Source organism: Scyliorhinus torazame, chromosome 16 (genome assembly GCF_047496885.1).
Source record: "Scyliorhinus torazame isolate Kashiwa2021f chromosome 16, sScyTor2.1, whole genome shotgun sequence".
In the NCBI taxonomy this organism is placed as follows: Eukaryota; Metazoa; Chordata; class Chondrichthyes; order Carcharhiniformes; family Scyliorhinidae; genus Scyliorhinus; species Scyliorhinus torazame.
This window is the reverse complement of record NC_092722.1, coordinates 18,409,275-18,434,500: the sequence shown is the minus strand read 5'-3', so window position 1 is coordinate 18,434,500 and position 25,226 is coordinate 18,409,275. Positions and strand designations below refer to the sequence as shown.

Below are 25,226 nucleotides of genomic sequence, written 5' to 3'. Positions count from 1 at the left end.
ACTCCATTCCCAGCCAGAACAGGAAGTTTCTTAACGGTGTCCCCACCCGGCCAGCATTACTTCATGTAAACCATGTTTTGCTACACTCCTCACAGATCACCACGGAACTGGAGCAACTCTGAGGAATTTCCCGGCCTGGATATATATTGGGTTGGATTCTCTGATTCCCCAGGCGCCCCATTCTCTGGCGGGGGGGATTCTCTTCTCCCCCCTGCTGTCAATGGAATTTCACATTGAAGCCACCCCACTGCCGGGAAACCCACGGGCGGGTGTACGCTGCCGACAGGGACAGAGAATCCCAACTGCCAGAGAATTCCAGCCTTTTTCTCCGACGTAGCACTTAGCTGTCAGTTTATACTGAGCTGTCTCGCCTGGCTGGTATTAAAGTTACCAATGGGTCAGCCAATAAAAGCAATGTACAGCTTTTAAATACATCACAACAGAGACCACTCTCCAAAAAAAGCACTTGATTGGCTGTAGAGTGTTTCAAAATGTTCTGAGGTCATGAAAGGTGCTATACAAATGCATGTCCTTTCTTTAAATTGTTTAAATTATGCACCATTAATTAAACCCGAATCAGAATTTAAAAGCATGTTTTGATTGAGAGTGAGCTGTCTCCAAACCATGAGCGGATCTATCTAGCGGATCAACAGTCTCAAGTCTCGGAATTTGCTCAGAGCTGGCTGCTGAATATGGAGGGACAAAGAGTACAACACAGATATGGGAAGGTAGGGGTTTGATGAACTAACAATGCCAAGTGTGGAGAGATCTCATTTTCACGGAGGAGCTGATTGACGTTTATCTTGCTCTCATACAGATGTGGATGAGTGTGACGCCGGTGCTGGCTGCTGCCAACAGGACTGTTTCAACACTCCTGGTGGATATGAGTGTGGTTGTCATGCAGGCTATCGGCTCAGTCTGGATGGTTGCACATGTGATGGTAAGAATTGAAAGTCCAGATATATATCTAATGTGGCTGGATTCAAACTCAATATCTACTAGTAAAGGTGCAGTGTTTCTAGCCAAACGCAACAAGAAAAAGACTGCCTTTTGATAACTTTACTCTGAAGTCGCCCCCTCTCAAACTTTCTTTCCTATTGATACCAGGATCATCAATCTTTTAATTTCCTTCCTTGTTCTGTTGAGCGTAAGAGAGAGGAGATGAAATACTCTTTTCGTTTATGAAGCCTGACCCATCTTTAGGTGGTTCAGCAGATGCCTGTCATCAGTTCCCCTCTACCCACAACCACAATCCCTTGGCAGAGAGGTAAAAACAACAGAGGAATGAACATGAGAGAAGTTTAGGAATAAACTCTGGGATATTTCCTAAAACGCGAACGATGAAACTTCAGATGACCATGATGGCCAGCATCACTATCCCGTGAACCGAATATTCTCTATAACTTGAAATGTCTTCTAATTGCAGGAACCCACCAGATCTGTTCTGATCTGTACACTCTCTGTAACGTCCAAGTCTTCCATCTTACACACTGTAGCTTTTCCTTGCACCTTCGCTTTGTGGAGACCAAGATTCATTTCACCATTTCCACCTCTAACTTATCCTTTCACTGTTCCCCATTTTCTCGAGCTCTTTCTCATTTTAAGGTTAAATCAATTTGCAAGAACTGTCAGATATTGCTGGAAAGGCCCCAAGATAAATATTAGCTGGGCTCAGCTGATTCTCATTTTAGGGGTCGGGTAGCAGGGGGTTCAATCTCCACACAACCTAGGTTTGTCAGCGCAATAGGGAAGGAGTGCATTATTATTGGATGTGACATTTGTTCAGATGGGATGTTAAACTTAAGCCTCACCTGTCTGCTCAGGTGTGTGCAAAAGCTTCCACAGCATTCTTGAAGAACAGGGCGCTCTATGGCCAACATTCTTCTTTCGCCAACACCACCAATAATAGATAATCTGATCATTTATTTTCTTGTTGTTTGTGGGACTTTACTGTGCACAAGCTCTTTGCAAAGACTGCCTGAGTAATAATTGTGAGCAGTAACAGATCTGACTAATGATCTATCAATTAGAACCTGTTTTGTGATCATACGATGCCATATAATTGTAAGTCTATTCTCAGTACAAGTTGAACTCCAACTGGGTGAAAACTTTGTTGCTAATCTTAATTATAAAATTAATGGCCGGGATTCTCCGTTTCTGAGACCAAGTGTTGCCGCTGATGCAGAATTCGTGGACTTTCACGACTGCAAAACTGGTGCCGAACCTGGATCGATTCAGTAACCGCGGAGGGACTAGCACCATTGCCACGTGGAACACAATTGATTCCAATGAAAAATTGTGCAGGATTTGCCGGGTCCGTGATTGATACTCAGGAGGCTGACAAGCTGCAGCCCCATTTACACATTATACTCCCGACATACACTCATCCCAGCCAACAAGATGGCACTGGTTGTGCTGGAGTGCGCCCATGTGTCTGATGGGTCGGCTGGGGCCAGAGGGCACCCAGTGGGGTGGCCTGGGGGGACACCCATACGACTCGTGGCTCTAAGTTCACAGTGGGCTGTTAGCGACGTGCGCAGCTGCGTGGCTGCCTTTCCGGCTGCGGCAATGATATGCCGCGCCCGTCCACTCCGACCCCACAGCCCACCTCATTACTCCCCCGGCCCTGGCAGAAGGCCCCCAGCCAGCGGCACAGCTGTCAGCAAACCACGGCGATGTTGGACACTTTCTGAACCCCCTCTCTCTCTCCCTCAGAAACAGCCACGCCGGTTTCACGATTGTGAAAAGCACAAGTGAACCGCGCTGTTGGGAACTCAGCCCATCGGATGCAGAGCATCGCGGAGGCCCCGGAAAATACTGGGTTGGGCCCGCTAATGATATGTAAACTGTGTTTACTGTACGTGCGTTCCGCACTGCATTGACGCCGCTGTCGAGGTGATGGAGAATTGCGTCAAATCGGTGCCTGCCACGATTTTAGTGCAGGAACCTATTCTCCGCCCAAACGCGTTTCGTGATTTTGCCGTCAGCCAACGGAGAATCCCGCCCAATGGGCGAAATTCTCCGCAATCAGCGCGATGTCCGCCGACCGGTGCCAAAAACGGCGCGAATCAGTCCGGCATCGCGCCGCCCCGAAGGTGTGGAATCCTCCGCATCTTGAGCGGCCGAGCCCTAACCTTGAGGGGCTAGGCCCGCGCCGGACTGATTTCCGCCCCACCAGCTGGCGCGGAAATGACTTTGCCGGGCCGCGCATGCGCGGGATCGTCAGCGGCCACTCACGGCATCCCCGCGCATGCGCAGTGGAGGGGGTCTCTTCCGCCTCCGCCATGGTGGAGACCGTGGCGAAGGCGGAAGGAAAAGAGTGCCCCCACGGCACAGGCCCGCCCACGGATCAGTCTGCCCCGATCACGGGCCAGGCCACCGTGGGAGCACCCCCCGGGGCCAGATCGCCCCGCGCCCCCCCCCCCCCAGGACCCCAGAGCCCGCCCGCGCCGCCTTGTCCCGCCGGTAAGAGAGGTGGTTTAATCCACGCCGGCGGGACAGGCATTCCAGCAGCGGGACTTCGGCCCATCCGGGGAGAATTCGGCAACCGGCGGGGGCGGGATTCACGCCAGCCCCCGGCGATTGTCCGACCCGGCGGGGGGTCGGAGAATCCCGCCCAATGTGTCTGTTATTTAGATTTGCCTGTGTTATAGGTTAGCTTGTACTTTATATTTCCCTGTTTTTAGGTTGCCTGTGCTGTAGGTTTGCCTGTGCTTTAGGTGGGCCTGTACTTTAGGTTAGCCCGTAAATTAGAGTTGCTTTTTCTTTAGTTTTATCTGTACTTCATATTTGCATGTGCTTTACACCTACTTGCCGGTACTTCAGGCTTGTCTGTGCTTTAATTTTACTGGAACTTTATACATCCCTGTGTTTTAGGTTTACCTGTAATACAGGCTTGCCTGTGTTTTATAGTTTAAATGCACCTTTACTTTAGGTCTGCCTGTGTAATAGCTTTTCCTGTACATTGGACTTGCCTGGACATTTTCACTAAAGAGAAGAAATTCACCCATTACATTTTTCATGCATCTAGGATTAAATTTCTTCCAGAGCAGAACGAATTAAGCCCAAATTGCTACTAAACCTAACTGAGTTGGCAAACTAGGACAGTGCTCACTGCTGAGACCCATCTCCTGTGATTATCGGACTGTTGATGTTGGACAGGAGTCAGTGGTTGTGAAGCAACAAAGCAAAACAAAAATAGAACATTCCAATTTAAAAAAACTTTTACAATCAGCTGTGCGAGCATTTGAGAAATTGTTGATGTGAATGTTAATGAGACAGCAGGTTCCAGCTGCTGTGCCTGCACCAAAATCAGTTCCAACTGGAGGGACTTACAGAGGTAAGGGATTTCTTTCCCTGTCCTTGGACTCGGTAATTGGAAATCCTGCACCAAATTTACTTTGAAATGATGCGTGTACTTTCCCAAGTCCCAGGGTAATGTGAAAGTTTTGTGTGCTTTAATTTTAGTCAGATTTGAGACAAACTCAGATTTATTTCATGTGAAATTATTTCCTTTTTAACCCTTTAGAGGTTTTGGTCATTATTTTTAGAATTTGTTGCGTTTCCTATGAGCAGTCTCCATCACACATTCTTCCTTCTTTAACTAAACTAGGCAATAGTCGAGGTAGTGCTGTGAGGAGAGTGACTATTCCCAATGGTTCACGGCCTTATTAGTCCAATGAGCCACAGGTGTTCCTGGATGAAATGGATTGAGTTATTAACGTTTTATGAGAACACGGGTTGTCAAATCTTTTGTTAGGCCTTAGGGTTGCCAACCCTCCAGGATTGGCCTGGAGTGTCCAGGGATTGAAGGTCATTCTCCAGGATAATGCTGTGTGCAAACCTGGAGAAAAATTATTGGGACATTTAAAAAGATTGTTTCTTTAAATTCTCTTTGAAAATTTCACTTCACCAGGTATAAAAATATTGAAAATGGGGCTGTGTCGGGGGGGGGGATGGCTGTTTGGCTGACAGTTGAGCTTTATTCAATTATAATGGTAATGAGTCTATTTGCTTTCCAATTGGTGTAAGAAGGCATCGCAAGGATGGATGTAGTGGCTGATGGAGCATCAGGGCAAGTCATGTGATGAAACCTCCTGAAATACATTTAATCACAGTTGGCAACCCTAGTGGACCCACCGCATCCCCTCACAAATATAGACACGGTTGGCACATTCCAAGGAACCTCCTAAAAATATTGACATCTTCGCTCAACTCCCTCCAAATATTGGCACCTTCCCAGGAATCTCCTCCAAATATTGGTACCTTCCCAGAAACTCCCTCTAACTATTGGCAAGTTCATGGGAACCCGAGCAAATATTGACTAATTCCCAGGAACACCCTGAACATATTAAAACACACTCAGGCGAAGGTTGATAATGGATCTGTACCTGTTTGAAATTCAATGAATACAAAAGCAAAATACTAAGTATGTTGGAAATCTGGGGCGAAATTCTCCTACCCGCCCCGCCACATTTCTGCCCCGACCGGCCGGCGGGAGTCTCCGTAACACCGGCCGGTCAATGGGGTTTCCCATTGTGGGGCAGCCCCACACCGTCGGGAAACCCCCGGGCGCCGGCAAAACGGAGACTCCCGCCGGCGGAGAATGACGCCCCTGAAATAAGATAGAATGCCCAAAAATAGATATTTGGTAATACAGAACCTTAATATTGCTGAAATCCTTTGTCACAGCTTTTTTGTTTTGTACTCATCCGGACCATTTGCAAGAATGCCAATGTGAGGAGAAACAACAAATTTATACCGTATGTGGAGAGAGTGCTGATTGGTTGGAAAGTGGACTCTGATTTGTAGAGGTGTTGGCATGGAGAATGTACTAGTTGATGGTGACTGACAGTTAACTGCCAAGCATTGTTTGAAATTTAAACTAGGCTACTTGAATCTGATTGGTCAAGCCATTTCCCTGGGGAGTGAAACAGCAAATGGCTGTCATTTATTTTGTTTAGCTGGAAAAGGTGCAATGTGTCTATATGTTATTTCTGTCTGCAAAGAGCAGGGTCCTATATATATACACATATATTTATATATACACTTCCGGTACAGGTAAATATGCCACACCGTGACCCCAACTGACAGTCTTAAATTGGTTGTTAGAGTAATTCTTAGCACACTGAGGATTATTTAGCAAATGTTGTCCAATCGTGGGATCACATTTAATGTTGGGCACTGTGTTTTGAGTTTTAATAATAATCTTTATTAGTGTCACAAGTACGCTCACATTAACACTGCAATGAAGTTACTGTGAAGGCCTGGGCTGGTTGGGTATGGTATGTATCTTGCCCGTTGCAAACAGTGGAAGTGACAAGATGTATGATACAATCCACCAATCGTTCGGGTGTACGGCCTAAATCACACTGGCACTGAAATTCATATACCACATTACTCATTCGTGTGATAGGAAGATTGCCTTTTTGGCTTGACGGCAGCATCCTGTTCTGAGCTATGCTTCAGGTCAGTGATTTATCGTCAAAACAGTTCTGTTAAGTTCTTCATCCTGAAACTCTGTTTCTCTCTCCACAGCTGCTGCCTGATCTGCTGAGTATTTCCAGCACATTCTGTTGGTATTACAATCTCGTAAGATTCATAATGAATCTGAACCATCCTTCGATATTACCAAAGAGAAAATGCTGAAAAATCTCAGCAGGTCTGGCAGCATCTGTAGGGAGAGAAAAGAGCTAACGTTTCGAGTCCAGATGACCCTTTGTCCAACATTAGCTTTCCAGGAATGCCTATCCTGAAGAAGTACTGCTCTTCTCTCCGACAGGATTTCCGTGTGGCCCTCCCCCACTATCCACCTTCACTGCTTTCCATTTCTCTCTTAGTGTTGGACAAGGTATTACCAAGACTCGCTTCCACAGCCATATTTCTTTCCTCAGTGACTGTCTTCGTCTCCGATGGAGCTTTGACAAAGGGTCATTTGGACTCGAAACGTTTAAATAATGTGGTATATGAATTACAGATGCTGCCAGACCTGCTGAGATTTCCTAACATTTTCTCTTTGGTTTCAGATTCCAGCATCCGCAGTAATTTGCTTTTATCCTTCGATATTACCGAACAGTTTTGCAATGGGAGAAAAACAGCTAATTTAATTCAAGTGGGATTCTTTATCCCAGATCATGGATGAGTATAGAATGTCACACCAGTGATGGAGGAATTATTTCACAAGAAGGGAAGCCACCCTGAGTGCACTCCATCACAATATGTTCTGCCGAGATGAAGAATTATGAGTCATGGCCCATATCCCAGACAAGATAAATCAAAAAGTGATGATTAGTGATTAAAAAAAACGCCTGAAGATTTTAAGAAAGAGGAAAGACTGATATACCAAGCTGACCATTTGATATAATTCAGGCAGTTTAGTTTAGTCTTGATGAAGTGCATCAATATTCACTTCCATTGCAGCTGATTCTTTCTTACTCCAATGAGAGCTTTGAGATTAGTCGAGTGATGAGTGGAAGCTTTTCTGATATCCACGCCGACGTTTCTTTGCATTTTCTTTTCAGATGTTGATGAATGCATCGCAGAAAATGACATCTGCGAGCACACCTGCCACAACACAGCTGGATCCTTCCAGTGTTTCTGCAATATTGGGCACAAGCTGGAGGAAGATCGGAAGAGCTGTGCACGTATGTTTCAGTCTGGCATGGACAGTTTCTCAGATAGGATTTCACATTTGCAGAACCACCAACGTTCCAGTTTGCAAAGCCCAGGTCACCTTGAGATGTATTAGGAAGCTTGCCAAAGGCAGGTGAAGTGGGATAGACGCTGACTATTCAATGAGACAGTGATTTCTGTCCAAGCCCAGTCTGGCCATGTGAAGATCCAAAATGGATGTTAAACTATTGCTACAAGATTTCCAACAACAACAATTTGTAATGCGTCTTTAACATAGGGAAACTTTTCAGAGTGCTTTACAGACAACGTGCGACATCGAGTTACATAAAGGGATAGCGGGATAGCGTTTCCTGGCCCAATGATGTCAGGCTTGGGGATGGGAGGAAGGGGAATGGTAAAATAGTGGGGGGCCACATTGGGACTGCTCCCTGATGCATTCCCACTTCCTAGGGGTGAAATGAAAAATGAACCAGATGCCCGCTCCATGGAGATGGACTGCCAATTATGATAGTTAGGATTCTATTTAGGAGCAATTGTGCAGCCACGCCAGCATTTTGAACCAAGGGAAAATGCACCCCCCGCCCCCCCCCGCCGCCGCATGCAGAGGCCACCAGCTGAATGCAGGGGGACTACCTGCAGCAGAGAGGGAGGGCTTCAGGGCCAGTGACTCTGTCCCCTAACGATAGGACATGGACAGGAAAGGCCATACCCATGGCCCAAACAATTTCTCTGGAGAGGTTGGCCCTCTGCTCCGAGGGGCCAACTAGCATTGACTTTCAGAATTGTTCATTGAAATTTATGCTTCTGAAAGTGCCCTTGTGGTGTTGAACCTAGCTCCGCAGCATCCACCTCTCCCAGTGAGGAAACTCAGACCTATCACCCTCTTATTGGCTCTGTAGCATTGGGAGCCCATCGATGGCATGTACAGCGGCAGCCAATAAGGAGGCCTCCTTAAAGATTACACCTTCAGCTGAGCTACTGGCAAACGTGGGTTCAGGATCCCCTTTGGTTCTGAATCAGGGACACGAAGCCTGTGTGAAATTTCAGACTCTCCAAGAAAGGTGACAAAGTGCCTGAAAGAAGGAGTGAGGTAAAGAGGATTAAGGTGGGAATTCCAGAGTTTAGAACGTTGGCAGTTGAAGGCACAGCTGCCAATGATGAAGTGATTAACAATCAGGGATGAGCAAAAGGTCAGAATTGGATACATCGAGATCTGAATCAGGGTGCTGAATCTCAATCCTGGTCCTTGTGTTCTTGGGACAGCACCCTGGCACAGTGGTTAGCACTGCTGCCTCACAGCACCGGGGACCCGGGTTCGATTCCAGCTGTGGGTGACTGCCTGTGTGGATTCTGTACGCTCTCTCCGTTTCTGCGTGGGTTTCCTCCGGGTGCTCTGGTTTCCTCCCACAGTCCAAAATTAGGTGGATTGGCCATGCTAAATTACCCTTTAACATGCAAAGATCTGTAGGTTAGATGTTCTGGGAATAGGGCAGAGAATTGACCGAGGGGGAGTGCTCCTTTGGAGGGTGGGTGCAGATTTGATGGGTCAACTGGCCTCATTCTGCACCAAGGATTGTATGGACCTGTAGCACAATACTAAGTTGGCTTAAAATGGCAAAGTCACTCAAACATACCAAAGGAAAGCTGGTATGGGAAAATTGCCACATTGCTACTGTAGAGGGAGCTATGCTGTGGTGTACTGAGGTAAGGGGAGCTTTGCCCTGCATCTAACCACACTCTGTACCCCCACCATGCAGCAGAAAGCTTGGTCACTAGTGGGGCTTGTCATAAATTCCCACCATAATTTCAGCGGGAGATGAGGGAAAAGCCAGGAAAAAAAGCATCAACCACTAATGGCACCGCCTCCTCAAGGGTTTTTGCTGAAATTACAGTGGGTGCTCATGAAATCCCTTCCTCACTCAGAATGTCTGTGCTGTTCGCTTCCCCGATTGCTGAATGTTATATATTGAACAGCTAAGCAAATCAGACCGGGAGGCTTAGTTGATCCGACAGGGTGTGTATCAATGGACTTTAGATGAGGCGGCAGGCTGGGTAGATTCTTTGAATTCAAAGCTGCTCTGAAGAAATCTAAGAGAGCAGGGTCAACAAAACCAGGATGATCTTGGTCCTGTGAGGTCGAATGGCTTTATTGTCTCCTGTCAGTGAGAGGAACATTATCTAAGCTACATCCATAAATGCCTTTTATTTCGAACAGTGTAGGCTTGCAATAATAAACTGTGGGCCACATGCTTGACGGCATGCGGGCAGGGCCCATGGATGGGGCTGGGTGATGAGGGGGGTGGGCACCTGTTGGGACCGTAGCTCTAGTGTGCTGTGGGTCCTGTGTGTGGCACACAGGCTGTGGCAACCAGTCCGGGGTAGGATGGAGGGCGGCAGCAGGACAGTAGGCAGGCAGGGCTTGGAGACAGCTGTTTCTCCTGTGGGTTTTGGATTCTGGCCTGCATGGCACGTGTACTGCTAATTCTGGCAGCCTGGGTTGTGTCTTTTGGACACATGTACAGCAGCCGTGCGGCTGATACTTGTAGTTATCCGGGTAGGCTTCCCTGGTACGTGTAGAGTTATCCGGCCATCTTTTGAGATGCGAGTATGTCCTGGTTGCATGTTGAGTTGGGGGTGGGTGAGGCACGTTGGAGCCTTTGCTGGGAATGTTGGCTTTTCTGTAAGAAGCCCCACCCCACCCGAACCTGGATCGCTTGGAGTTCTTGGGTCTCTTTCTCAGCTTTCTCCAAGGATAGTGCTAATTTTATTGCCCTTTTGAGGTCTCCGGTGGGCTCTGCCAACAAATTTTTCTTATCGCGACATTATTGATCCCACACACGAGTCGCTCATGTAGCATCTTGATCAGGAATGCGCCAAACCCGCAGTATATGGTCAGCTTTCTTAATCTAGCCAGGAATTCTGTCACGGGTTCTCCAGGGGTCCTCTCAGTCATGTTGAATGTTGGAGGATTACGGATTTGGGTTATAATAGTTCTTTACTAGATCCACAAGCTCATAGTGTCAGAGCTGCAGGATAAGTTAAACTATTAATAATGCGGAATGTCAGGGCCCTCCCTGCATGCTGTCAAAAGGATATAATAATTTTTATTATTATCACAAGTAGGCTTACATTAACACTGCAATGAAGTTACTGTGAAGATCCCCTAATCGCCACACTCCGACACCAGTTCGGGTACGCAGTGGGAGAATTCAGAATGTTCAATTCACCTAACAGCACGTCTTTCGGGACATTCCCTTCTATGCTGTTGATACGGAAGAAGTAGAGCATACATTTGGCTTTCTGGGGCCAGTCCTCCACATTTGCATCATAAGGCTTAAGCTTCCCAAACAAGTGCATTTCCGGGTTTTTCTTTTCGCTTTTGTTTATTTAAAAAAATATTTTATTAAGGACATTTTCCATTTTAGAAGCAAAACACAACACACATTAAACATTATACAATTCTCATTATAAATACCAAGCCCACCATACCAACCTACATGCCCCATTTTATATTCACAACACAACCCCCCCCCCCCCCCCCCTAACTCTTGAAGAAAGAGTTGATGCTTTGTTTCTGACCAGAGTTGTCGTTGGGAGTTTTGAAACGGCTGTTCAGAATCCCGTTCGTGATCCTCGTCGCCAATGTAATAATTCCAGAAGCAGCAGAGTGAAAGTCCAAACGGGTTTATTTTAAACTGAAGATAAAGCCGCTACCACGGCGCACAAAACAGAAGTCGCAGCCCAGGACTATCGGGAACTGCTGGCCCGGGTCTGGGAGCTACATTTAAAGTTCCTGCTTACAAACTCCAGCTGGGCGGATCTCCACCCTCTCATCGGGCAATGCGTAAGCTATGAATCCCACAGGGAGATCAATCAGCGATCACCCCTGGTCCTCATGAGGATTACTACAAATATTGACTTTATTTCAAAAAGTCGTCCATTGGTGATTTGGGACAATCTGGAGATGTGAAAATGCTGTGTAAATACCAATTCTCTTTCTTACCTTTACCTCCAAACCCAGCTCAAGTGCTCTCACACCTTGCCCTGCTTCAGCGGCAACATTGCTGAGTGGAGCTCACATTTCAATCAAATCTGTTTGCTAAGCAATCTCTACCTCAATGTAACTTTTATTAAACAAGAGAACAACGTATTATTTCCATATGTAATCCCTGTGGGAGGTTTCTCTTCCCTATTACCCGTAGTTCTATTAACCTCGCTGTCCTCATCGGTTTTCAGCCCTGTACCTCTGCTGTGTTGGGTATTTTTTTAATCTCTCTCTCGACTCCAGTTGTTTTTGGCTGGGGCGTTTGACTGCAGAGTACAAGACTATCGCCAGCACAGCTTCGCATGTTCCTCTTTTTACTCGATCTGTCATTTCAGATCCTGCCGAATATTAATGGAATTAAGGTTATTTGTTTGACTGAAATGGCTCTCTCAACTTCAGGCAAAACTCTTTGCCAAAGTGAAGCTGCCGAATAAGCAGTACGCACAGAAATAAAACTCGGTCCAGCTGCTTCTCTTGTCAGTCCCTCAGCAGTTTGTCGCAATTAGACATTTTGTCGAATTCCAAGAACGGGGGAAGCTGAAGTCTATTATGACTCAAATATTTAAGGCATGCTTTTAAGGACAATGGAAAGAGAATAAATGCTTAACCAGGATATGGATAGCAAGAACATGTTTCCTTTATTATTTGAATTATTTGAAGATATGTTTGTCATTCTGAAGAGCCTGTCTGTGGTTATACATTGTGGACTCCAACACATAAAATTGACCAACCCTAACCACCATTCGCATGCTTCACATCAACTTTTATTTGCTAGGGATTAACACTGGGAGATAGCCAAAACTCTCCTGGGACAGAAGCAGAATTTAAAAAACAATACTGGAAACATTTCCATATGGAGTGAGATCCCAGTTAAAATCAGCTGTGAATAGATTAAATTGCTTGGAATGTGAGAAAGACATGCCATATGGCCTTGGACCATTTCTGAATCAGTGGTGCTCAAGATTGGATACATTCACGTTTATTGACACTTGGGATGGAATTTTCCTCCATGCTTTGCAGAGACATTGGCGACGCAAGCTTCTAGGAGGTGACCTCCTATTTGTCTGCCTCTGCACTCAGTGTCCTATTAAGGACAGCAGGCATGTCCTGGTGCTGCAGGCCCAAGAGGAGGGCTGGCAGCTTTGGAGCCTCGACAGCACACCAGGAGAGATGAGTGCTGCTGACGTGAGGTGCAGGAGGCCAAGAGGATGCTTTGACTTGGAAACACTCTTGCCGGCCAACACAAAAGAGCTACACTAAAGACTCCAGAAGCTGGTACAGACACCAGGAAAGAGGAAAAACTTCTTTGGAGGACTGGACGCAGCCAATCACCCACACAGTCCTGTCATTGGGTCATGGGGCCTCCAACTCCGATAACCCAGGCCTGCCACAAGGAAGCTGCCTCCAATAAGTTGGCAGTCTCTGCATGCCTTGGGGGGTGGCTCCACACGTGGAAAAGTTCTAGTGATGATGCAAAATCATCCCTAATTGAAGCCTTAACCTGCCTAATTGGCAGCCCACCTCGATGGAGTGGTCAGCCGACCCTGTTAACAGCCTGACCCTGGGAAAGTTTCCCAGTAGTGGGGATACATCGGGGTGCCATACCAGCATGCTTCCCTCTATTTTCCTGACACATCTGCCTACAATCTCAGCACCTGGCGTCGGTGTAGGAAATGCCTTTAATCTAACCCATGTGCCATTTTTAATGAATGACGCAGTCATCCTTGATCACAATCTGTCAAGTAATTGCTGGTAGTGATATGCACTTCCCTTCTTCTTGTCGCTCCCTGTCACTTCACTGCTGAAAGCTCTGGTCTCGGCCAAAGCCTTTGAGGGGACTTCTCTTATAATTTTGGAGGTCTTTGCTCCTTTATGGTCCTTCCATGGGTCTTCTCGCCACCCACGTTCTCCACCTTTCACTGGTAAATTCCCTCTTGACCATGTCGACGTTTTTTGCCCCAACACAAAATAAGGGATCTAAGCTGGTGCAAGGATGAGTCGGGCATCATCAGAACTCTGTCTTAAAGGGGGGAATCGCTATTCTAAAATTCTTTCAAGTGGGTAATCTAACTGCAGTGACAAGGGGTCTTGATGAATGGAACTTCAGTAATATGTTCAACATTAACATAATCACAGACATTACAAAGTGTCTTGCATTCAAACTCAGTAGAAGCAAAGTGAACAGCTTTAACTGCTTTATATAGTGGGTAATGGTTATTTGCAAGAGGGATTGTGCTGGAGAATAGTGGTGACACATTCAAGACAGAACTGTTTTCATGTTTGACATAGAAAGTGATTCAGAGTTGTGAGAATAGCATGTAGGATTTTCTGAACTTTGGGAGTAAAGTTGACTGCAATAGTCCATGCCATGTGTAAAATATTAATTATTTTTGCATAAATCGTCTAACGTTATTTCTATATTTTACCCTCGAGAGTCTTTTGTTTTTTATTGAAAGTTCTTTGCGGGAGCGATCGAGCTGAGAATCCTGGAACGCTCTTTGTTTTCTTTGGCAACACTAAGTTGAAATGATCAGGGTTCAGTCAACGTGAAATCCAAGCCAGGTGAAAGGTTAGATTTTGTGCCATCTGGAGATGGCTGGGATGGTGATTGACAGGGTAACTCTGAAATGAATCTCTTGATTCTGCGCGGCTTGATTCTTTCCTCCTTTTCAGCTCTAGAGGACCCAGTGGAGGCGCTGAATGGCCGGCCTGGTTTTGGAAGACACCTTCCCGAGGTGACATTCTACCATGGAGAGGAACTAACCCAATTGTTTGATGACGAGAATGAAGAAGGCGGGGAAGATGAAGCACGAGGGGAATTCACCCTGTCGCAAAGCTTTGGTGAGACTGTCGTCAGTGCAATTAATTCTTTGTAACCTTCTCAGTTCTACATGGCTTGGGGGTTTCAGTGTTTTTTTACTGTGATAGTAATTCTTGAATGAACCACTTAAAGACCATTAAGAGTTGTGGGTTGACAAGTCCCCGAGTCCTGATGGACATCAAACTAAGGTCTTAAAAGAAGTGGCGAGTGATATAGGTGATGCATTGGTTTTAATTTCCCCAAATTCCCTAGATTTGGGGAAGTTTCCATTAGATGGGAAAATAGTGAATGCACTCCTTTATTCATAAAGCAAGGGAGACAGTAAGCAGGAAACTTAACTTAACACCTGTCATTAGGAAAATGTGAAAAGCTATTATGAAAGATGTTATAACAGGGCACAGTAATTAGACAAAATCAACATGATTTTCTGAGAGTGATTGGAGTTCTTTGAAGAAGTAGCATGTGCTGTGAATAATGGGGAAATAGTGGATGTACTATACTTAGAGTTTCAGAAGGTATTTGACAAGGTGCCACATTAAAGTTATAGCAGAAAATAAAAGCTCCTGGTGTGGTAGGTAACATATTGGCATGGACAGAAAATTGGCTAGCTAACAGGGAACAGAGAGCAGGCATAAATAGCTCATTTCTAGTGGGCAAGTTGTAACAAGTAGTCTGCTGCAGGGACCAGTGCTAGGATCTCCACCTTTTACAATTTATATGAATGACTGGGATGAAGGGACTGAAGGAATGGTTGGTAAATTTGCTGATCATACAAAGATAGTTAGGAAAGTAAGTTGTAAAGATGACATAAGGAGACTGCAAGGGATACAGATAGGTCAAGTGAATGGGCTAAAATCTGGCAAATGGGGTATGGTGTGTGTGTTTTGCTGAACAACAATAGAAATTTGGGGATTCATATTTCACAGTGTGGAAAAGTTAAACGCAAATGCACATGGGGATATGGGTTTGAGGTGGTCGATTATCTTTTTTTAATAAACATTTTATTGAGGTATTTATGGTTTTACAACCACAACAAAATAAACAATGTACATGGATTTATAAACATAGTGCAAAAGCTGACTCCCTCCCTTACAGGTCCCACCTTTGCTATCCCCTAATTTAAACTAATCTAACCCCCAGCCCCCCCCCCCGGCCCCACTTCTGCTGATGGTTAATTTTCTGCAAAGAAGTCGACAAACGGCTGCAACCTCCGTGCGAACCCTAACAGTGACCCTCTCAAAGTGATCTTGATTTTCTCCAAACAGAGAAAGCTAGCCATGTCCGATAGCCAGGTCTCCGACTTCGGGGGCTTTGAGTCCCTCCAAGCTAATAATATCCGTCTCCAGGCTACCAGGGAAGCAAAGGCCACAACGTCTGCCTCTTTCTCCTCCTGGATTCCCGGATCTACCGACACTCCGGAAATCGCCACTCGGTGCCACCCTTGTTTCTAACACCAAGGACATGACATCGGTAAACCCCTGCCAGAATCCCCTCAGCTTTGGGCATGTTTGGGCTGGCCCTCCCGCACACCTTGCGCACCTATCTTCTACCCCAAAGAACCTGCTCATCCGGCCACTGTCATGTGAGCCCGGTGAAGGACCTTGAATTGTATCAGGCTGAGCTTGGCACATGTTGTGGACGCATTGACTCTACTCAACGCGTCCGCCCAGAGACCATCCTCTATCTCTCCTCCTAACTCCTCTTCCCACTTGCGCTTCAGCTCCTCAGTCTGCATCTCCTCTGACCCCATGAGTTCCTTGTAAATATCAGAGAACCTCCCTTCTCCCACCCACACTCTAGAAACTACCCTGTCCTGTATCCCCCTTGGTGGTAGGAGCGGGAAGGTTGAAACCTGCCTGCGTAAGAAGTCCTGTACCTGCAGGTACATAAATCTGTTTCCCCTCGCCAATCCAAATTTCTCCTCCAGCTCCCTCAGGCTAGGAAAGCTCCCATCTATAAACATACCCCCCATCCTCTCAATCCCTGCTCTTTGCCATCTCCGAAACCCTTCATCCATCCTTCCCGGGCAAACTGGTGATTATTACAGATTGGAGACCACACCGATGCTGCCTCTGCTCCCACCTGCCTCCTCCATTGCCCCCAGACCCTCAGGGCCGCCACCACCACGGGGCTGGTGGAGTACCGTGCCGGCGGGAACGGCAGAGGTGCCGTTATCAACGCCCCCAAGCTGGTGTCCTTGCATGAAGCCGCCTCCATACGCTCCCATACCGACCCTCCCCCCACCACCCACTTCCTGATCATGGCTATGTTCGCCGCCCGTTAGCAATTACTGAAGTTCGGCAGTGCCAGCCCGCCCTCCCCCCGGCTCCACTCAAGTATCCCCTTTTTTACTCGCGAGGCCTTGCCCGCCCATACAAAGCCAGTGATTACCTTATTGACCCGTTAAAAAAGGACCGCGGAATAAAGACGGGGAGACTCTGAAACACAAACAGAAATCTCATTTCTGACGTCATTTTCACTGTCTACACGCTCCCAGAGCTAGTGATAACGGGAGCGCGTCCTATCTCCGAAAATCATACTTCATTTGGTCTACTAGTCGGGCCAGATTTAGCTTGTGCAGCCGTTCCATTCCCGCGTCACCTGGATGCCTAGGTACCTAAAGCTTCCCCCTACCACTCAAAACGGCAGTTCCCCCAGTCGCCTCTCCTGCCTGGACCCCAAACATCTCACTTTTCCCCATATTTAGTTTATACCCTGAAAACCGGCCGAATTCCCCCAAATCCACATAATTTCTTCCATCCCTCTAATGGGTCCGATACATACAGGAGCAGGTTGTCTGCATAAAGTGAGACTCTGTGCTTCACCACCCCCGGACCAACCCCTTCCAGCCCCTTGAGGCTCTCAGTGCAATTGCCAGTGGCTCTATGGCTAATGTGAGCAACAGTGGGGAGAGGGGGCACCCCTGTCTTGTCCCCCGATGCAGCCTAAAATAGTCCGATGTTGTCCTATTCGTCCGTACACTCGCAACAGGACCCTGATAAAGCCCCGCCCAAATCCGAACCGTCCCAGTACCTCCCACAGATATTTTCATTCTACCTGATCAAAAGCCTTCTCTGTGTCCATTGCGACCACTACCTCCATCTCCCTACCTTCCGGGAGCATCATGATCACATTTAACAACCTTCTTACATTGGCCACCAACTGCCTTCCCTTAACAAATCCCGTCTGGTCCTCCCCAATAACATCCGGAACACAATCCTCAATCCTAGAGGACAAGATTTTGGCCAGCAGTTTGGCGTCCACATTCATTAGGGATATCGGCCTACAGAACCCACATAGCTCCAGGTCCTTGTCCCGCTTCAGGATCAATGAGATTGTGACCTGTGACATCGTCGGGGGAAGCACCCCATGCTCACTAGCCTCATTGAATGTCCTTATCAACAGCGGCCCGAATATCCCAGAGAACATTTTATAGAACAGATGGAGGGACTGTTGCTGAGGGACAGAAAGGAGGTCGGGGGCGGAGGCTGCCTGAGGGCAGGCCGGTGTAGGTGTGGGGCGCGGGCTGGAGACTGGCCCAAGAAAGGCGATGGTTGATCAGCGAAGGGGGGGGTGGGTGATGAGCCTCCCAACTAGGCTGATCACCTGGAATGTAAGAGGGCTAAGAGGGCCGGGTAAGAAGGCACGCGTGTTCACGCATCTGAGGGGACTAAAGGCGGACATGGTAATGCTACAGGAGACGCACCTTAGAGAAGCTGATCAGATCAGATTAAGGAAGGGATGGGTCAGACAGGTTTTTCACTCAGGGCTGGACTCGAAGACTAGAGGGGTCGCGATCCTGATTAATAAGCGGGTGGTGTTTGAGGTGGGTAGAATAGTCTCAGATTCTTTAATCGGGTCCAAGCATTCTTGCTTCTGCTTGGCGAAGCCCTCCTGGATAAATTGCATTAGCTGCTCCGTTGACCGTTGGGTCGACAAGCCAGGACTCCGGTCATCCGCCATGCTTTCCCCCGCTGCAGATTCAACCCAAGTCTTCTCTGTTCGTCTGTTTCTTCCTTTGCGAGCACTTCTAGTCTGCCTCTCCATGCACCAATGTGGGAATCCAATCAACAATTGCCTCTACCATCAATTATCCAAATCAAGTCCGGTAAAAAATCGGGGGAAAGGTCCAAAGGTCCGACCCGAGCGGGAGCCACGAAATGTGCGACCTACTCCTTCATAGCCGGCACTGCAATCTGTGTTTGATTATCTTAAGTATGCAGAACTTTGCCTTGATGCGTTTAGGATAGGATATAGCACAATTGTATGTTTGTAATTGAGCTTCTGTGTATTGCAATTGTGTTTGTTAGTCTGATATATGGGTGTTTGGTATAAGAACCTGCAACCAAATCAGTGAACTCCTCACAAAGAACAGATTATATTCTTCTATTGATTAGCAGAAACAAAAAAGTAACTGATTTTTAGACTCCACGTGGCTTAACTTTCCGGATTGAAGAAAGGGAAAGAGGAGGAAATATGACTTTTGAACAGCTTTGAAAGGGTTGGGGGATGGTGTTAAAGGGTAGGAGATGCTTGGGGCGGGGGGCAGTTGGTTTCCACTGAGTGAGATGGTAACGGAGGGATATGGAGATAGAATTAGAATGGGATTAAAGAGATCAGTAATTATTGATGAAGCGGTTTTGGCGGGGTTGTGAGATGGTCATTGCTTAGTTTGAGAAGGGCAGACAGATGGTTTTTGATGGATAGTGAGACAGGGGGCGGGATTCTCTGATCCTAAGGCTAAGCGTTGACGCCGTCGTAAACGCCGTCGCGTTTCTCGGTGGCGTCAACATGGCCTCAGGAGAAGCGATTCTGACCCCCTACAGGGGGCCAGCACGGCACTGGAGCGACCCGCGCCGCTCCAGCTGCTGATCCTGGCGTCAGATAGGTGCCACGGGTCTGCGCATGCGCAGTGGGACCGGCGCCAACGCGAGCATCCCCAGTGGGATCGGCGCGATTGCCGCGCATGCACGGTGGCTCGCTTCTCCGCGCCGGCCCCGATGCAACATGGCGTAGGGCTGCAGGGGCCGGCGCGGGACAGAAGAAACCCCCAGCCCGAGAGGCCGGCCCGCTGAATGGTAGGCCCGATCGCAGGCCAGGCCACAGCGGAGGCTCCCCCCCACCCCCCCGGATTCGGACCCCCTCCCTCCCCCACCAGGCCGCCCCCAGATCCATTAACGCCGAGGTCCCGCCGGGTGAGAGCAGGTGTGAATGGCGCCGACGGGACTTGGATTTTTTTGCGTGGCTGCTTGGCCCATCCTGCTTTCCGGAGAATTGGCGGACCGGCGCGGGGCAGCCTCGTGCGTACGCGCCCGTCCCGGCAATTCTCCGGCCCAGCCTGGGCTGAGAGAATCCCGCCCAGCATTTCATTTGGAGGGAGAATGAGAAGATTATGTAGTAAGGGCAAGAAGTTAGTTCTGGAGTGGTTCTGAATGGATGAGAGGATGGTCATGATTTAGGAGGGGTAACATATTCATGGAGTGATTTTGGGGAGACCAATAGTTCGGATATAGCAGGTTACCATAGTATCCTGGTGGAATTCTGTATTGGACTTGGAGGATACTACAATGATATAATATCCCACTGAAATTCTACATTGGATCTGTTCGTATAACTATATGGATATTGTTTGCAGTGTGCTGGGATGGTACCTTTGGACATGACTGCAGCTTGATCTGTGAGGACTGTAAGAATGGTGGCGTTTGCAATGAGGCTCGAGATGGATGTATTTGTCCAGAAGGCTGGACAGGGATCTTGTGTAACCAAAGTAAGTAAATTTTAAACTCGGAACATTTGTATTAAAGTATGTTGTTGAACCATGCGTGGACCTTGTCAGTTCATAAACATGGGAGCTACAAATGAACCTTTTGTGTGGCACTATCAGAAAAAGATCCTTGGGAAAGATTCAGGTCAAAGCAGTCTCAGCAGGGCTTGCAATGATGTGTGACTGTCACATGCAATAATAAGAATTATTGTCGCAAGTAGGCTTACATTAACACTGCAATGAAGTTACTGTGAAATCCCCTGGTCGCCACATTCCGGTGCCTGTTCGGGTACACGGAGAGAGAATTCAGAATGTCCAATTCACAGAACAGCATGTCTTTCGGGACTTGTGGGAGGAAACACGGAGCACCCGGAGGAAACCCCACGCAGACACGGGGAGAACGTGTAGACTCTGCACAGACAGTGACCCAAGCCAGGAATCGAACCTGGGACCCTGGCGCTGTGAAGCAACAGTGCTACCCACTATGCTACCGTGCTGCCCTAGGTATGTGAGGTCACGATTGGAATTTCTCACATTGTGGAGGAAAGATGCTTTTCCATAGGGAAAACCAAAGGTTAAGCCAGCCCCAGCCATCGGAATCTTTAGGTGGTCACTTTGGAAAGAGCGACAGAGACCTGAAAAAGGCAAGGTTGAATCATAGAATAAAATGGAAATAAATGCCAAACCTGTCTTTACGTGACATCCACAAGTGCAGTTTCCAGCAAATATCACTGGATTGCAATAGGTGTGGAATTCCTGACTAATTTCCACCCCTTCCCCCCCTACTTTCAAGGCCCTCAAACCAATTCTCGTATCCGTAATGCCGCCCTGAGTGAGATTAGTTAACTCTTTCCAAATACTAAGATTGAACATTGGACCATCCAGATCGGCGAGGCTCATAACTCTCACAGGACCATCAGGGGACTTCATTCTTTTTATTACATTTTTTCTTTAAAATGAAATGCCTGCATTACTTTAAAGAAGTTAAATTGGGCAGCCGGCTGTTTAAATGGTCAAGGGGAGGAATGCAGTTTACAAGAGACTCAGCAAGCAATCACTTTGGTGCAAAGATGTTGGAAGTGAGGGATAATTCATTCCACCACAGACTCACGACAGGCACATGCCCTGCAGCTAGAATTCCACAACTAATTTACTGTACAGTAGATGCTATTTTTGTGCGAGAATAAACATATCAGCCGCAGCCATTGGGATATGTGAGTCACTTGTAGACACTGGAAATACCAGCCTGTTACTCTTCAGAGGAATGTAGGAATTGCTACACATAAAAGACCGAGGTCCTCCTTCTCTGGGTATGAGTTGAATTTGGAGAAGAGCGAATACTTCCTGCTTAACCCCCTGGGGAGGGGAGCCCATCTGGGGATGGTACCTTTTTGCCTGGACAGATCCAGCTTTTGTTATCTTGCTCTCCGGGTGGTCCACGATTGGGTTCTACCTAAAATGGCAGCCATTCCTTTCCTGTTTTAAAGAGTTAGTCAGTTGTTAAGGGGTTTAGTTTAACGTTGGAGGGGTTAAATTAATTTGGATTCTTGATTGTTGATTGTGTTCTTTATGCATTGTAACTTGAATTAATTATTTTATATTATTTTGAATGAATTATAATGAAAACATTTCAATAAAAATATGTTTTTAAAAGACTATGAACACCTAGTTCACCTTCTACCATCCTGCTAGTCCATGGTCTGATGATGATGGAGTTGTCAATTAATTGTAGCAAGCGATTTCTATTAAATAGACAGGGATTGCCAAACTTTATGAACCTTAGAGCTGCATATGATTATTTTCAGACATTCGGGAGCCGTAAGGACATTGACAATCTTTAAAGACACATTTTAATTACTATTGCGCACACTCATATGTCCTCCCTCCCAACTCAGCCCCCACTCACTCAGAGAAGTCCCAGTTCCCGATTCTCAGCCTCTTGGCCTCAGCTTGCCTTGTTTCTGACCTCCACAAATACTGGCCCTGCTCTCGATCCCCTTTCAATCCGCTTTCACCCCAATCCGCCGACTTCGACTCACACAGCTGAGATGGCACCGGCAGACAATCCACTACAAGAAGGTACTCATCAGGCTGTACGTGGGAGCAGCAATTCCTTAGGGTGTGACCTCTGCATCACCGAATTACAGAAATTGGGCTGGAACAGTCTGGTTAGAGTTGGACTGGTGGATGTGCGGCCCCGCCGGGGTCCTGCCAATTCTCCAGAATGATCCAGATTAATCTCCCCTCTAACTACCGCCCACTTTAACTGGAACATGAGTTTGTAAGGTGCTTGTGTGACGGTTTCTTGGAGCAATTTGTGCTGGAACTGACCAGCGATAAAGTTATCTTAGATCTAGAACTATGTAATGAACTAGCGTTAGTTAGTAATGTCGTTTGAAAGTGACGTACTCGAATCACAAACAGGAAAATTAAACTTAAACAAAGATAATTACATAGGTATGAGGGGGGAATTGAGTAAGGTTAATTTGGAATTAGACTAAAGGTTAATAGGCAATATATGAGCTAATGGAGTTCAGGGTAATATTTTAGCATTGGTTAATGGATAGAAAGCGGAGAGTGGGCATAAACAGGGCTTTTTTAAGTTGCCAGCCAGTGAATAGTAGAGTGCTGCAAGGATCTGGGGCGAAATTCTCCCCAAACGGCGCGATGTCCGCCGACTGGCGCCCAAAAGGGCGCCAATCAGACGGGCATCGCGCCGCCCCAAAGGTGCGGAATGCTCCGCATCTTTGGGGGCCGAGCCACAACATTGAGGGGCTAGGCCGGCGCCGGAGGGATTTCTGCCCCGCCAGCTGGCGGAAACGGCCTTTGTTGCCCCGCCAGCTGGCGCGGAAATGACATGTCGGGGCGGCGCATGCGCTGGAGCGTCAGCGGCCGCTGACAGTTTCCCGCGCATGCGCAGTGGGGAGAGTCTCTTCCGCCTCCGCCATGGTGGAGACCGTGGCGGAGGCGGAAGGGAAAGAGTGCCCCCAAGGCACAGGCCTGCCCGCGGATCGGTGGTCCCCAATCGCGGGCCAGGCCACCGTGGGGGCACCCTCCGGGGCCGGATCGCCCCGCGGCCCCCCCCAGGACCCCGGAGCCCGCCCACGCCGCCTTGTCCTGCCGGTAAATAGGTACTCTAATTTACGCCGGCGGGACAGGCAATTTATCGGCGGGACTTCGGCCCATCCGGGCCGGAGAATCGAGCGGGGGGGGGCCCGCCAACCGGCGCGGACCGATTCCCGCCCCCGCCGAATCTCCGGAACCGGAGACTTCGGCGGGGGCGGGGGCGGGATTCACGGCGGCCAACGGCCAGTCTCCGACCCGCTGGGGGGGTCAGAGAATGACACCCCAGATCTGGGGCCTCAACTATTTACAATCTATATTAATGCCTTAAATGAAGAGACAGAGAATAATGAATCTGATTTATGAATAATGAATGTTTGCTGATGAGACCAAGCGAGGTGGAAAGCTGAGCTGTGTGGAGGATACAGAGAGACTTCAAAGCGATGTAGATAGGTTAAGCAAGTGGGCAACAGGATGGCAGATGGAGTATGATGTAGGGAAATGTAAAATTATTTACTGACTTCGTAAGGATAAAGGAGCTCAATATTTTCTAAAATGTGTGAAACTTTTAAGTGTCGATATTCAAAGGGACTTGTGTGCTCGTACACAGAATACTGAAACTTAGCATGCAGGTGCAGAAAGCAATTAGAATGCTAAATGGCATGTTGGCCTTTATTGCAAGGGGTTTGGAGTACAGGAATAAAGATGTCTTGCTACAGTTGTACGGGGTGTTAGTGAGACTACATCTAGAGTGCTGTGTGCAGTTGTGGTCTCCACATTTAAGAAAGCATATATTTGCATTGGAGGTGGTAGAGCGAAGGTTTACTCAGTTGTCCCTGGGATGAGGAGATTTTCCTGTGATGAGAGGCTGGGTAAAGATCTCCGGATCTGAGTGAAATCTACAAAATTCAGAAGGGGGTTGATGGGGCGGACGGTGAAACATTGTTTCCGCTGGCCAGGGAATCTAACTACTGGGACACAATCGCAAGGTAAGGGGCAGATCATTTAGGACTGAGATGAGGAGAAATTACTTCACTCAAAAAATGGGGAATCTTTGGAATTCCCTACCCCAGGGGGTGGTGGATACTCCATCCTGCATAGGATTTAAGGCTGGGCTAGACAAACTTTTGATCTCTCGAATTCAGGAATGTGTATATCAGGCAGCAGAATGAAGTTAAAGTCCAAGATCAACCATGATCGTATTGAGTAGTGGAGCAGGCTTGATTGGTGATATGGTCTACTCCTGATCCTAGGCTTGATTGGCGATATGGTCTACTCCTGATCCTAGGCTTGATTGGCGATATGGTCTACTCCTGATCCGAGGCTTGATTGGCGATATGGTCTGCTCCTGATCCTAGGCTTAATTGGCAATATAGTCTACTCCTGATCCTAGGCTTGATTGGTGATATGGTCTACTCCTGATCCTAGGCTTGATTGGCGATATGGTCTACTCCTGATCCTAGGCTTGATTGGCGATATGGTCTACTCCTGATATTAGGCTTGATGGACAATATGGTCTACTCCTGATCCTAGGCTTAATTGGCGATATGGTCTATTCCTGATCCAAGGCTTGATTGGTGATATGGTCTACTCCTGATCCTAGGCTTGATTGGCGATATGGTCTACTCCTGATCCTAGGCTTGATTGGCAATATGGTCTAGTCCTGATCCTAGGCTTGATTAGTGAAATGGTCTATTCCTGATCCTAGGCTTGATTGGCAATATGATCTACTCCTGATCCTAGGCTTGATTGGTGATATGGTCTACTCCTGATCCTAGGCTTGATTGGCGATATGGTCTACTCCTGATCCTAGGCTTGATTGGCAATATAGTCGACTCCTGATCCGAGGCTTTATTAGTGATATGATATCTCCTGATCCTAGGCTTGATTGGCAATATGGT

General features: G+C 47.5%; 1 protein-coding gene across 2 annotated transcripts in view; it reads left to right on the top strand.

Annotated features, from left to right (window-relative positions):
- LOC140392612 (uncharacterized) overlaps positions 1-25,226 on the top strand; it is a 518,519-nt gene that overhangs the window by 395,896 nt on the left and 97,397 nt on the right. For both annotated transcript variants that reach the window (XM_072478033.1, XM_072478034.1), the window contains 4 exons: positions 818-940; positions 7,521-7,643; positions 14,351-14,518; positions 20,134-20,265. In XM_072478033.1, the coding sequence (XP_072334134.1) occupies positions 818-940; positions 7,521-7,643; positions 14,351-14,518; positions 20,134-20,265 (546 nt within the window). The remainder of the gene's footprint in view (positions 1-817; positions 941-7,520; positions 7,644-14,350; positions 14,519-20,133; positions 20,266-25,226) is intronic.